This window comes from Macadamia integrifolia, chromosome 2, assembly GCF_013358625.1.
Source record: "Macadamia integrifolia cultivar HAES 741 chromosome 2, SCU_Mint_v3, whole genome shotgun sequence".
Taxonomy (NCBI): Eukaryota; Viridiplantae; Streptophyta; class Magnoliopsida; order Proteales; family Proteaceae; genus Macadamia; species Macadamia integrifolia.
The window spans coordinates 40,302,950-40,319,116 of NC_056558.1; the positions used below are offsets into that span (position 1 = coordinate 40,302,950).

The 16,167-nt window shown below is 36.4% G+C and overlaps 1 protein-coding gene across 1 annotated transcript; it reads left to right on the plus strand.

Moving 5' to 3' along the window:
* Positions 1–704: 704 nt before the first annotated feature.
* Positions 705–4,903, plus strand: LOC122065614 (glutamate receptor 2.7-like). The gene is made up of 5 exons (XM_042629438.1): positions 705–975; positions 1,762–3,077; positions 3,160–3,472; positions 3,662–4,065; positions 4,144–4,903. The coding sequence occupies exons 1-5, from the start codon at positions 705–707 to the stop codon at positions 4,798–4,800; spliced, it is 2,961 nt and encodes a 986-aa protein (XP_042485372.1). The 3' UTR covers positions 4,801–4,903.
* Positions 4,904–16,167: the final 11,264 nt, after the last annotated feature.

Below are 16,167 nucleotides of genomic sequence, written 5' to 3' on the forward strand. Positions count from 1 at the left end.
AATGATATCTAACCTACCATCTTGTCCAAGCCCAAGAGGAAAAAACTTCTCCGCTGAAGGTCTTGAAATCCTTTTCTTCTGCCCTTCTAATTCTTCTTGTTCTTGCAACTCAGAGGTTTTCTGGGGAATAATCAAATGGGAGATTTCATCAGCTAGCTAGCCAGTAGCTACGACTGGGTAACACTTATCTCAGCTCTATAGTCCTTTTACTGGAAGTTTGCATACTAGAATTTGTTTATTAATTGACGAAATCAGCAACCAAGACCCTCGTTATCCTCATAGAAAAAACTTAAAATAATCAAATAAGCAAAGAAAATTAACATCAACTATGCTACTCATTCATTCCATGGACCTCAACCACCAAAGTGGAACATAAAACACATGACCTAAACACAACAAACTAGTCTAGCATTTTCCTGGCCTTTATTAATTGCTCCATCTCAAAATCTGTTAGAATGTTCAAATAGACAAATCCAATTGGACTTGGTCATTAAGAACTCTTCTAAGTCAACGCAAGTTGATGTAATAGATGAATAATTTTGAGATGTTGAAGAATCTTAATATGTCTTTTGCTGAAAATTTGACTAATGACCCATAGATGTGCTTTGGATTCTTATAGATCAAATTGCTTCATTATAAGAAGGAAGTGGATTGATTAATGACATTAAGATCAAAGCTTAAAAACAGTCCTTTTGAGGTTAGAGATGAAGAACTCGGTCCAAGTTCTTTTGTCTTTCATCTTAATATTCTGTATGAGTCTCTTCATTGGCAAATTTGGTGTATCAGCTCAAAATACAACCATCCCCTTCAATGTTGGGGTGGTTCTGGATTACAATAATCTGGTTGGGAGAATTGGGTTGACCTGCATCTCCATGGCATTGTCTGATTTCTATGCAATTCACAGTTTCTACAGAACAAGACTGGTTCTCCACACCAGGGATTCCAACAGCAATGTGGTCCATGCTGCTTCTATGGGTAACTAATGACACTCTTTCCATCTCCACTAGTTGCATTTGTATTTTTGCCTTCCCCTTCAGCTTCGGTTACTTCTATTTTTTAGGAGGTTTCTGATTTCTTATTATATGGTAACTGATATTTATGCAAATGACCCAGTAGAGAAGATTTTTCCTGAAACTATAACAAATCCTCATGAATGAGGATCCTCTCTGTTTATGATATCCTAGTTTTATGCTTTTTTTTATAGAATTTCAAGATTGTCTATCTGTTGGGTTGGTTTATACTTTTCATACTAGATCTCAAGGATTCAATAAACCCCAACAAAATACACTCATGAGTGAAACATCAAGCTGGAGTATTCTTATAGTACTATCTGATTGCCATTTCATATATGGTTATGTATGTTAAGAAGAGAACCTAGTAACCATCATCCCAATCATCAACTCAGAGAAAACTTGGCTCTTAAGTTTTCTTTATCAAATGAACTTTCTCCCTGTCACTTTTAAGAACCAGACTTCCTACTCCATCAGAGCTATGGAGTTGCCAAAATACGCTAAGCCATGCCATTATAATACAGATCTGGCTTCTCTATATATCAATTATGATCTCTTCCAATTCAGGTGCCAGTGTCTGCAACTGTGGTGATACTCCTTGAATCTATTCATTCCCACTTCTTCAACGTAGTTTTAATTAAAAATGCAACTATTTGTTCTTCATTTTCTTGTCCTGTATTACAATGGGTGAGCCAACGTGAATAATTTTGGAAATCAAGAGATTGATAAATGAAATTCTTTGTTAATGCAGCTCTTGACCTACTAAATAACATAGAAGTACAAGCAATTATTGGACCAATAACATCTTCTGAGGCCGACTTTGTGATTGATCTTGGAGACGAAGCACATGTACCCATTCTCTCTTTCTCTGCATCAAATCCTTTTCTTTCTTCATCTCAAAATCCTTATTTTGTCCGGGCTTCCCTTAGTGACTCCTCTGAAGTAAAAGCAATTGCTTCCACTGTCCAAGCCTTCAGATGGAAGGAAGCTGTACTAATATATGAAAACACTGATTATGGTAGTGGAATTGTTCCTTATTTAATTGATGCATTTACAGCAATTGAGACCCGTGTCCCCTATCGAAGTGTCCTTTCCCCTTCAGCCACCGATGATCAAATTGTTTCAGAGCTTTACAAGATGATGACAATGCAAACTAGAGTATTTGTTGTGCACATGTCATACCCTCTTGGTGCTCGTTTATTTTTGAAAGCAAAAAATGTCGGAATGATGAATGAAGGATATGCCTGGATTATCACAGATGGGCTATCTAATCAGTTGAATTCCATGGATCCCTCTGTTCTTCATTCTATGCAAGGTGTAATTGGCATCGAGCCTTACCAGCCAATGTCTGATAATCTTAAGAATTTTAAGATAAGATGGAGACAAAATTTCCACAAGGAAAACCCAGATATGAAAAGAGTTGCCCTTAACATTTTTGGACTGTGGGCCTATGATACTGTTTGGGCACTAGCACTGGCAGCTGAGAAATTTGGGGCAGCGAATCTCCAATTCCAGCACCCACAAGTTGTTAATGGAACATCTGACCTTTTAACCATCGGAATCTCTAAAATAGGTCCTAAACTTCTCCAGACAATATTAGAGACAAAATTTACAGGCCTGAGTGGAAAATTTAGCCTTGTTGATGGACAACTACAATCATCGGCATATCGAGTACTCAATGTAATAGGTCGTGAAGGAAGGGAGATTGGATTCTGGACACCAACAAATGGAATTTTACGTGAACTGAATGCATCTTCAAGTTCCAATCTCAGTCCTATAGTATGGCCAGGAGATTCTACTACTGTGCCTAAAGGATGGGTAATTCCTACAAATGGGAAGAAACTGAAGATTGGAGTTCCTGTTAAGAAAGGATTTACTGAATTTGTGAAGGTAGCAATAGATCCTACTACCAATGCTACAAGTGTCACTGGGTACTGCATTGATGTCTTTAATGCTGTAATTGGGGAACTGCCATATGCCCTTCCTTATGAGTTTATTCCATTCATGAAGCCTGATGGTACAAGTGCCGGGACCTACAATGATATGATCGACCAAGTATATCTCCAAGTAAGTTTAGCCTTATATTTTGACAATTAGTCATGGTCTTTATCAGTTCACTACTATGAGGCTTATTATTGTTTTCTGACAGAAATATGATGCAGTCGTTGGTGATACAACTATCATAGCCAATCGGTCCTTGTATATCGATTTTACAATGCCATACACACAGTCTGGGGTAACAATGATAGTGCCAGTCCAACAAGATCAGAGGAAGAATATGTGGGTTTTCCTGAAGCCTTTGAATTGGGATCTATGGTTCACTATTCTCATTTTCTTCATCTTCACAGGCGCTGTGACCTGGGTCCTCGAACACAGAGTAAACAACGATTTTAGGGGTACACCTATAAATCAACTTGGAATGATCTTCTGGTTCACCTTCTCAACCATGGTTTTTGCACATAGTAAATACTCTTCTTCTCTCATTCTCTAGATATTTTCATAATTAATATATGGTTAACCTGAGCAGTGATTTTATGAGCCAATGCCACAATTGTTAAATTACTCTGATTTGCCTTTGGCATTTCTCTTACCACCAAAAACCCATTTGGAACTAGTTGACTAATTGATAAATGTTAATTTGATGGCTACAGAAGAGGTCTTCAGCAACTTGGCTAGGTTCATTGTGATCATATGGGTTTTTGTTGTGCTCATCCTCACATCAAGTTACACAGCAAGCCTAACTTCCATGCTGACAGTTCAACAGCTTCAACCTACTGTCACAGATGTAAAAGAGCTCATAAGAAATGGGGAGTATGTGGGGTACAAAAATGGTTCATTTGTGTTTGATATGCTAAAGCAAATGAGCTTTAATGAGTCCAAGATTAGAGCCTATGGAAGTGTAGAAGATTTAGACCAAGCTTTATCTAAAGGGAGTGACAATGGTGGTATTGCTGCTGCTTTTGATGAGAACCCTTACATGAAACTCTTTCTTTCAAAATATTGTGGCAAATACACCATGGTTGGACCTACATATAAGACTGATGGATTCGGTTTTGTAAGTCCTCTCTCTCTCTCTCTCTCTCTCTACTGTAAGTACATGGGTAAATAAATCCATTTTATTAATTTCTTATAGGTCTTTCCAAGAGGATCCCCACTGGTATCTGATGTTTCAAGGGCAATCTTAAATGTAACAGAAGGAGATAAAATGGCACGGATTGAGCAAGCATGGTTTGGGCAAGACAATTGTCCAGACAGGAGTACCAACTTATCTTCTTATAGTCTGACTCTAGATAGTTTTGGAGGGTTGTTCATCATCACTGGAGCTGCTTCACTGCTAGCCCTCTTCATATTTGTTCTTAGATTCTGTCGTAACAATGGGGACATTATCAAACTTGATGATCCTAATGGTTCTACACTGAAAAGAATTGTTACAATGGCAAAAATATATGATGAGACGGATCCTTCCTCTCATGATTCTAGAGTAACTAAAAATCGCAAACAAAATACTGAAATTCCATCAGTCATTGAAGCTTTAGCTATATCTATTGCCCCAAGCTTACCAACAATTCCCTCTGTTATAGACAGGTATTGTACTACTTATGAAGAAGACCAAGGAAGGGTATCAAACAGTTCCTCTGGTACACATGGAAATGTCACTCCCTTGGAAGGTCAGGGAAGCCAGTTCTGTACTTCTCCAAATGCAAATCGGGGTCGAGGTAAGGAATTAATATGTACTGAGAGTATTGATCCAGATGCAGAGAGGCCAACTGGCCTCATAATCAATAACTAATTTTGTAATTGACAGACACTAATGGCCCTTGGAAGGTCAGGGAAGCCAGTTCTGTACTTCTCCAAATGCAAATCAGGGTCGAGGTAAGGAATTAATATGTACTGAGAGTATTGATCCAGATGCAGAGAGGCCAACTGGCCTCATAATCAATAACTAATTTTGTAATTGACAGACACTAATGGAGTGAATGTTTTGTATCATGAAAGCATAAGTACTCTCTCTCTCTCTCTCTCTCTCTCTCTCTCTCTCTCTCTCTCTCTCTCGTTTTTGGACAAGCAAAGGTGCTCTTAATCAAAGAAATAATGGACAAAAAGGGCGAAGTTCCCTGAAAGATAATACAAATGAGAGAAAAGAAAACTATTAAGAATCCATAACCTCTCCTAGGTTCGTATCAATGGTATCAGTGCAGCTGATCCTTTGTGCAGACAACGGATTTTTTCGCCTCCAAGACTTGATCGGCAGTGATATAAGGAGCCTCATGAAATCTCATCAGAAATTCTAGTTGCATAAAAGTTCAAGCCTTGGCAGGGTAAGATGACCAAGATGCCCATGAGTTGAGTTTGACCATTATACCTTCTGAGATTGACTCCAAACTTCGCAGACTAGTGTTTTCTATCATTATAAACCATTTCCTAAAATTTAGTGCGAAAATTAGCCAATCCTTTTGTAATACACTGGCCCCATTAACCTTGAACAATATTGTTCCTCTTTGGCCCATGGGCATCAAGGCTTTAAAACGCGTTGTGTCATGTTAAGGAGGCTAGAGGTTATTAACTAGCCCAATAATCTCTCCCTAGGCGATGTGGGACTGAAGTTTCCACACCCTCACCGATCTCCCAAACCCCCTGGTACTGGCCGTATTCTTGGTGGATACACCTCACCGATCTCCCAGGCGAATCCGATATTTGCCGTATTCTTGGGTCTTACACCTTTGCTTAATTTACTCCTTACATTGGGCCCACTTTTGAACAAATTGGGCCCACTTTAGCATTTCATCATTTTGATCTTTCAAGAATTTATCGTTTACTAATAATTCTGGTTATATCCAGAGATAACATTATCATCACCTCTAGCATCTTGCAACTTTTGTTTATAACTTTCTTATTCTTATCATTTTATATATTATATTATATTATACTATTATATTCAAGCATGAAATAACAAATCTTTTACTATGCAATTTTACCTTTTTTTTCTTTATTATCTTTTTCTCCATTCTTTTATTTTCTTAAATTGATGTCTATATTTATAATTTGTATAGTACTCATATACTCTTTAAAGTTTTATTTCTTTTATTGCTCTCTCTCTCTCTCTCTCTCTCTCTCTCTCTCTGCCTAAAAATAAAAAATCTTATCTCTACTTGACAATTTTGCCTTTTCCTTGTTTATTATTTTTTCTCCATTCTTTTTATTTTCTTAAATTGTTAATACCTTTTATATTTTTTTATCCAAAAAAAAAATCTTTTCTATCTCAAATCTGAAATATCTTTTATGGTATACTTTCTCCATAATTTTCTTATTCCTCCATCATCAATCTATATCCTTTTAAATATTACCAAGAAAACCAAAACCTATATCTTTCTGAATTCTCCCTTTTCAAATGTTTTGTATTCAGTTTCCTTTAACTGCAAAAACTTCTATTATTATTATTATTAATTTTTTATTTTATGAATTAAGCGGCGAGCTATCAGAGGTCTACATGGGTGAGTGTCCTCCATTGCCTCAGAGACAAAGGGCTGCACGCAAGTGGGAACTTCTCTTCGGGGGTTTCCAAGACCGCTTTGAGGGAAAGGTTAAAGTCCTTCAATGTCATGTTTGATGATGTTCATAGGACTCAGGCCATATGATTGATACTAGATCCCGATGAACATGGTTTCTGATTCGAGATGAACATGCCAGTTGGTTCTATAGTTAAGTGCTCTCTCGAGTTGAGTAGGCGGATTTCCTTATTCGAACGAAACTTATAAGGCATGTTCATGGAACCAACCAAACAAGTTGAAGACTAGATTTTCCCAACAACCTAATGGGCTTACTAATAGGGTTCTCTGCTAAAGACAAAATCATCATCATTTCTCTGGCAGAATGGAGCGTAAGGTACAACTTTGTGATGAGCTACGCATATCCTTATTAGAGAAGCTCATCTCTACTTAACGATCCTTTCTAAGCAGGCTCAGGGGTCATGTAGAGAGTGGAAAGCACTCGGAGATATACATCAAGTACTCAAAAGAGGATCTTGAGACTACTGTCTTGGATTTCTTCGAGGGTTACCTAGTTAAACCTTCCTCTCCAACTCCTAAAGCATAACAATTTAAAGAGCTTTCATGTGTATAGGTTTTTGCTTGGGAATGAAATTGGCAATTGCAAGTGTTTCAGGGTTTTCAATTATTTATTGTTCTCTTTTATCGGTAATATGATTGGTTCATGAAATCAAGAGATCACCTGATGTTTTAACTACTGGTCTCTTCAATACATATGGAGAGTATCGGAGAGAGTAGAGTTTAACTTTATCACTAACCTCCTTGTTACAAATACTAATTTGTTACATTTTAAAGATTCACATTCTTGATCCATTAACTGCCACGACCTTCAAAGCTTGCCTCAACCTTCAAAGCTTGCCTGCATTTTGCTTTAGTTATTTTCAGCTATTCTCAGCTAGGTTTGGATGTGGGTGTGATAGGGTCAATGGTAGTATCTTGGAAATATCTAGATTGTTAGATGGGAAGGACTTAAAATTTTTTTTTAATTAATTTTATAAGACGGAAGTGATTATGAGTTTTTGCAAATTTTCCACGCAAACCAAACTAGCTAAATAAGTTAGAAACTTAATTAAAATGACAATATTTATTGGAAATAATATTGAATTTGAATTGAGTCACCCAAATAGTAACTAAATCAGTTAGATACATAATATATATATGGGAAAAGGTTGGGTATGCTACCGATATCAAGTATGCTAGCACCCATTGTGTGATAATAAAAAAAGCCGCAATCGTCTATCATTATTTGAAATTTAAAATTTATTGTTCAACAATTATCTTAAATTATTAATTTTTTTCATTTGATATGATATATGATTGAAATACATTTTGTGTATATGCTTCATTTAATTTTAATTTGAGAGGACTCTCTCTCTCTCTCTCTCTCTCTCTCTCATAGCCACGTGCATTTGCATGTGTGATTTTTCTACTATATATATATACTTGTACCGAAAATCGAAATCGATATTATACCGAATTATTAGTACCGAACCATACCAAATTAATTCTGTACTTTATCGTATGAGGTTCTTGTATCAAGATACCATTCAATACGGTATTATTTTGGTATATGACTTAAAAAAACACACCACATTGTACCGATACTTACCAAATACCGATACCATATCGAATATCGAAGCGAACAAATTCGGTATGGTGTCGATATGAGGTTTCTATACCGAACCACTACTCGGTACGGTATCATTATGGGTTATATATGCCATGTACTGTACCGAATTCCGACACCATACTGAATTGACACCCTTATATAGAGGGAGAGGGTTCCCTAAACAGTAGCATGGTTTCTATGCCAACGCGGGGGCTAATGGGAGTGCCCATAGAAGCATCAGCAGAAGCGGAACTTCTACTTTTTATGAGGGGTAGGGTGGTCATTTCTCCTATACATAGCATGATGCGAAAAGACCATACTGTCCGTACCCCAGCATGCACTGAAGATTCTCTTGCCCTCCCTCCCATTGGCCTACACAAGCACCTCGCCAATAGGGTAGTGTTCTTTTTCCCATATATATAAAGTGCAATGATACCCTAGTATAGATTCTTTTATAACTTCTCACAAAACAAATAGTGGGGTCTACACTCTCTCTCTCTCTCTCTCTCTCTCTCTCTCTCTCTCTCTCTCTCTCTCTCTCTCTCTCTCTCTCTCTCTATCTATCTATCTATCTATGATGAACCCAAACCAAGCCTAGAATTTTTTGACATCAACGGTCCATAGGATCTTTAAGTTCTAGGCGATAATGAACCGGAGTAGCATCCACACACAACATAAGTGAAAGCAAGAGCTAACTAAACTAATATAATATTAAAATTCAAAGTTCAACTATCTATTTCAAATTTCAAATTTCAAATTTCAAACTTAAAGTAATGTTGAATTAAATTACATCATCAAAGTCTAAACAAAGTCTACATCTTCTAAAGATAAAAATCATTTTCTTCTTCAAATTCATAGGCAATGTCCTCTTGTTGATCAATAAAAGGTTCAACATTCACGACCACTCCACAATAGTCCTCTCCATGATAGTCATCACCAATGTCATCTGTAAATTATGATGGTAAGAAACATAATAAGTAGAACCACCACAATAAACAGGCTTGAAATCACGATCAGAAAACAATACTAGGAAAGACATATACCATAATATAAAAAATTTCAAAAAAAAAAAAAAGCATTCCACACATACTTACATTGCTATATTTCTATCGCTGCATAAGTACATATGATAACTCAAAAGAAGCTAAACAAAGAATTCACAACATCATCAATGAATAGCCAATGTGTCATAGTATCACATTGCCTCCACTCAATATACAAAAACTCGTAGAAGCTATCTAGTGTCTAACCTCCCAAAGACCAAGTCATACCTCCTAAAGGTCAAGTAACAATTGGTAGATTCTGCCGAATGTAGATTGTGTCATCTAGTAGTCCACAGTTCAACTAAGAAAAAGTCCAATGAACCAATCATCACCTCAATATTATAACGTGAATATTTATAAGGTGAGACAACAACAATAAATCATCCAAGAACGAAAATATATATATATATATATATATATAAGGAAAAGGTTGGGTATGCCACCGATATCAAGTATGCTAGCACCTATTGTGTCTATCTCTCTCTTCCCTTTTTCTGAAATGACCCTCATATCCTTCCTGAATGATACTCCATCATGTGTTCCTATTGGTGCTATCCGCTAGCATACTTGATATCAGCGGCATACCTATTGGAATTCATGATCAATACACACATTCTACCCTAATCAGTCCCTATGTGAACATGAAATCAGCTTTAATTTTTGTTAAAAATTATCAAAACAATAACTATAAACAACAAAGCAATGACCAATGAAATCTTACATCCCTCCTTAAGCAAAGTTGGTAATGTAAACATCATTACCACAACAAACAACGCATCTCATACATAAAACTAATTAAAAATTATAAGCCAAAATTACAAGAATACATATACAAATAAAAACTCACGTGGTATAAGAATCATGTAATGCATATAGTATATTACTCCATTCAATTATAATCGTAACTTAACACATAAAATTACTAACCAACATTATGTAACTAATGATCAATTTAAAAAAAAAAAAAATTGGTATGTACACATAATGCAAATCATGGAACAAAATTCAATTTTTTCCTCATTCTCTCATATACATAACATTAGGTTTGCAAAAATCAAATTTTTAATGGAAAAAAACTATGAAATCAAAGGTTTAGAATAGATCTAGAGTTCATAAAATTCTGTTTTGGATAATACTTATAAACATAAACAAGTTAGGGTAAGGGTTCCACTAACTTTGATGTCGTTCCAAGTATCGATTTTGTTTGTCGTTCAAAATAGAACAATCCTTGTATCTTCCTATATAATTTAGTCAATATTCTGTCTTAACCTATTCCATCTACTGACATAGAAAAATAGAAAATAAATATATCTAAAATTTCAAATAAGATGAAATTAGATCATATTAAAACCTAACTCATATATAAATATATATATATATATATATATATAAGTCTCATATAAAATAACATCAGAAAAACCTTCTTAGGTTAGGTATCAATTCCCCTCAAAAAGGTCTTTAGACTATAACAGATTTTGTCTAACAAATTTGAAAACCTTATTAACCCACTTTTTCAAGAATTTAAAAGACTCATAAACATTGTTACAGTAAAAAAATCAGATAAAAACTCAAAATCTATATTCCTCCGTCATCATCCCCATTCTCGGTATAGAAAGCTTCCCTAACAGTAACCTATCCGAGATCATGAATTTTTCAGGGTGTCAAATTAACTCTGAACTTAATTAAAATTTTAAGGGGTCATATAAACATATGTATGTACTCCCAATGACTATTTTAAATCATAAAATAGTCTTTAACTATGTTCAATAATATGAAAAATCTCGGACTATTGTTCTGTCCATCCTAGAAAATATTCTTAATATGTCAATATCGTATTTTCTCTCTCATCAAACTCATAATCCAAAATCCCATACCTTGAAATCATGGTCTATCCCTAAGTAGAACCTAAAAATTAATCAAATCATAGGGCTAAAAACTCTTACCTTGAAAATCGTTTGGAACCTTGATTTCTTTTTCCCTTTTTCTTCTTCTTCTTCTTCCTTCTCCTCTTTCTTCCTCATGATACCTTTTATTTCCTCTTTTGCTTTTCTTAAATAGAGGGTGAGAGACAAGAAAGCCATGTTTTGGCTTCTCTCTCCCCTCCCTAATTCATCTCTAAGTCTATCTCTTCCTTTCCTATTTTATCTCCAACTCTCTCTCTTCCTCTATTCTAGTCACAATCAATCTCCAACTCTCTTTCTCTCTTTTCGTACATTATCTCCCTTACTTTATGCTCAAGGCTATCCAAATTTCAAAAGAAAGGTCTACAAATTTATTAAGAAAGACTTCATTTGTTAATTATTAATTAGCAACAATTAGTTAATTAAGGTTGTTAGTTAGTTAGGTCATATCCACTTGTTAGTTAATTGTACACGTGGGTAATAAGTTAATATGTATATATATATATATATATATCTTATTCTTAGTTAAATAATTCAATATTAGAGTTGACATTAAAATCAAGATTTTTAAATGAAAAGTTAAATTATGGTCCAGTGGCAAAATGGTAAATCAGGATTCAGGGTAAAATGATAATTTGTGGGGTAAAAAACCCTAAAATTATTCTACAGTATAGTTACATCTAATTGATGATTTTTTTGCACTTATCAAGTACTAGTGCAACCGTAATGGTCTGGTATCCCCACCTTAAGTCACCTTGACCCTATAATGATCAAAAGATGAGAATACCCCTGGTCAAATTTCAGGGTATTACAATTCTCCCCTCCTAATAACAAATTTCATCCTCAAAATTTATATACCTAGATCACCAAAAAAATGTGGGTACTGCATTCGCATCTCTTCCTCTCTCCCTTATGAGCATTCTTGGATATCGTGGTTACCTCAAAGAACTTTCATGTACAAGATGGTACAATTCTGTAAAATTTGCTCTTTATAATTCAGGATTTGAATAGGTAATTCTTCATAGGATAAATCCACCTTTAGTTGCAATGGTTCATAACTTAAAATATGAGATGGATCTGCCACATACCTTCTAAGTAATGCAACGTGAAAGACGTTGTGCCATCCTGCTAAGGCTAGGGGTAATGCTAATCTATCAGCATCTGATCCAACTCTTTGTAATATTTCAGATGGACCAATGAATCTGGGGCTAAGCTTTCCCTTCTTCTCAAATCTCATTACTCCCTTCATAGGTGCAATATTCAAAAATGCATGTCTCCAACTGAAAACTCTAGTTCCTATCGACATAGCTCTTCGGTTTATCCTGTGCCACTTTCATCCTCTTCTGAATAAGTTGAATTTTGTCCTGAGCTTCTTGTACAATCTCAGGTCCCAGTAACTCACGCTCACCAACCTCTTCCCAGAGTAGGGGAGATTGACACTTCCTGAATGCAATGCTTCATATGGTGCCATTCCTATGATTGCCTGAAAACTGTTATTGTAAGTGAATTCAACCAGGGGTAAATGCTTCTCCTTATTGCCTAACATATCCAAGGCATAAGCTCGAAGCATATCTTCAAGTATCTAAACCACCCTCGTTGACTGTCTATCAGTTTGTGGGTGAAAAGTTGTGCTAAACTTTAGTTTTGTTTCCAAGCATTGGTGCACACTTTTTCAAATCTTGAGGTAAATCTTGGGTCCCTATCAGACACAATGGACACTGGAATACCATGTCATCTGACAATCTCATCAATATAAATTTGTGCCATTTGTTCAATAGTATACTTCATGGGATAGGCAAGAAATTAATGGAATAGGTAAGAAAATGTTCAAACTTTGTGAAACGGTCAACTATGACCCATACAGCATCATGGCCTTTAGGTGACTTAGGCAATGCCGTAATAAAGTCCATAGTAATATGGTTCAATTTCCACTCTGGTATCTTTAGTGGATGTAGAAGTCTTGACAACCTCTGATGTTCTACCTTCACTTGTTGGTAAGTCAAGCATTTTGCTACAAACAAAGCAATGTCCTTCATGTTATTCCACCAATAGTACTCCTTCAAGTCACATTACATCTTGGTGCTTCCAAGGTGTATAGAATAAAAAGAATAATGTGCGTCCTTCAATAATAGTTCCCTCAATTCCAGATCTTTTGTTACACATAGACGTTTCCCATTTTTATGAGTCCATCATCAGTAATATGGAATTGTGATCATCTCCCTTCTGGCAAGCCCTCTCGAATCACAATCACTGAAGGGCCTGTTTTCTGAGCTTCCTTGACCTGATCAACCAAGGATGGTTGGATAGTCAATTTTGCAATCAGTGTAGTAGGGCAACTAACTACCAATTCCAACTCCAAAGTCCTTATTTCTTCCTGAAGATGATGTTGTTTCGTTAATATTGCTGTAGAAAGTCCTTGTGATTTTCAAATCAAGGCATCTACAATGACATTAGCTTTACCAGGGTATAAAGTATGTCACAGTCATAGTCCTTCATCAACTCTAGACATCTCTATGCATCATGTTAACCTCCTTCAGTTTAAAGAAATATTTGAGACTTTTGTGGTCTGTGTATTTCTCACACTTCTCACCATACAAATAGTGTCTCCAAATCTTTAATGTAAAGACAACTGCTACCAACTCTAAATCATGAGTCAGGTAGTTCTCATAATCCTTCAACTATCTGGAGGTGTAGGCTACTACCCTCCTATGTTGCATGGCTACGTAACCCAAACCTCTCTTTGAAGCATCACTATAAATCATCTTCCCTCCTAGACCAGATGGAATGGTCAAAACAAGTGCTAACACTAGTCTTCTCTTTAACTCCTAGAAACTCTTCTCACAATCCTCAGTCCACACAAACTTTGTACCCTTCCTAGTGAGTGCAGTTAAAGATGAGGCAATCATGGCGAAGCCTTCGATGAATCTTCGATAGTAGTCGGCTAAGCCCAAGAAAATCTAAATCTCTGCAGGTGTAGTGGGTCTAGGCCAGCTTGCAACTGCTTCAACCTTGGCCAGATCTACAGAAATTCCCTCGATTGAAACAACATGGCAGAGAAACTTCACCTCTCTAATCCAGAAATTATATTTACTAAGTTTGCCATACAATTTCTTTTTACGCAACATGTCCAATACAATCCTCAAATAATTCTCATGGTCTGCTTTGCTCTTCGAATAGATAATGTGACATCAATGAATACAACGACAAACTTATCTAGTTAGTCATGAAACACTCTATTCATCAGATCAATGGACGTTGTAGGTGCATTAGTTAACCCAAATGGCATAACAAGAAATTCATAATAGCCATAGTGGTCCTAAACACAGTCTTTGGTATGTCCTCTCTTCTAACTTTTAATTGGTGCTAACCAGACCTCAGGTCTATCTTTGAGAAAACACACTCACCTTGCAATTGATCAAACATTTCATCAATTATAGGCAAAGGATACCTTTCATCAATTATAGGCAAAGGATACCTATTTTTAATAGTGACCTCGTTCAATTCTCTATAATCAATGCATAGCCCTATGCTTCCATCCTTCTTCTTCATAAATAAGATAGAAGCGCCCCAAGGTGAAACACTAGGTCTAATAAAACCTTTTTTGAACAAATCGTGTAGTTGGTTATTCAACTCCTTCAGCTCAGATGCGGCCATCTAATAAGGTGCCTTGGAGATTGGTGAGGTACCAAGTGCTAAATCAATGGTAAATTCTAACTCATGATCGGGTGAAATGAATCTACACAAGGAAAAGCAATTGTCATTCGTTGGTTATTAGGGGTATCCCGAAAACGTCCGGGTCGAAATATGGCTTTCAAATTAAGTTCCGAATTAGTGGATGCTGCCAAAGGGAGTGACGATGCCATACGCGAAAATGAAGAGACTCTATCAACCTTTATCAAACATTAACGAGTAATCCCAATATGGGTGGCTTTGGTTAGGGAGATGCAGAAATAGTACTTCAAGACCTATTACGTGTCCAAGGCCTTTTGTGATAATCCAACAAGATCATCGGGAAATACACCTGGGAATTCTCTGATTACGACTATATCCTCTAATTGCAATCTGTTCTGCTCTAATACTAAGGCTAGAAAACCTTGACAACCTTGTGAAAGTAATCTTTTTGCCTTTCAGGACAAGATCAAAGGTATAGGTAATGTAATTCCCTTCGTTCTAAGAAAAGTAAACTCAGGGCCATCACTAGGTTTGAAAACAATTTTCTTTTCATGGCAGAGAATATTTGCATGATACTTGGATAACCAACCCATACCAAGAATAACATCAAAGTCTGTCATGTCTAGGAGGATTAAATCTACAAGCATGTCTCTGTCCTTTATCTGAACTAGACAAGATTCATACATAATGCATGCCTCCAAAGTTTTTCTAGATGGTAAAGTCACTAATAGTCTAGGTTTCTGTGGTTTAGGGTCTACACTCATCCTCTTTGCAAAAGGTTTAGACAGGATAGAATGTGTCAATCCTGATTCACAACTGTAGGTGTCTCCTTTACATCCCCAACTATCAATCCAAATACTCTATCTTGAGCTTTCTGAGCTTGTCCTGTAGCTTGAGATGCATGGAATGCCTGCTGCTAAGGTGGTAAAGGTCCTTGAGGATCCTGTAGTGGACATTGCCCCTGGTATGGCTGATATGGTTGTCTAGGAGGTTGAGTTGGTAGTAGTGGCATTGCCATTAGCCATTGGACATTTTGAGGCCTCCATTGCTGTGTCTGTGGTTACAACCTCTGCTTCCCATGGTTTTGCACTTGTTGCTGGAGAGTAATCTGATTGGCTTTTGACCAGGGAATGTCTTACGAAAATCCCTTGTCATATGTCCTTTCCTCTTACATCGACGACATATAATAGATTCCAGTGATACACAACCTGATATAAACTTTTCCACATCTACGACAGAAGTGTATTGTCCTGAACTCCCTGTTGTTTTTTAGATTGTGCATCTCTGTACCCTGGTGGTCTATTGGTCTCTTCCCTAATACCCTACTGGTGGTGCTCTAAGAATTAACCTTCCAGCTATCTTCTAGCATCAAGGTCCTCTGTAATG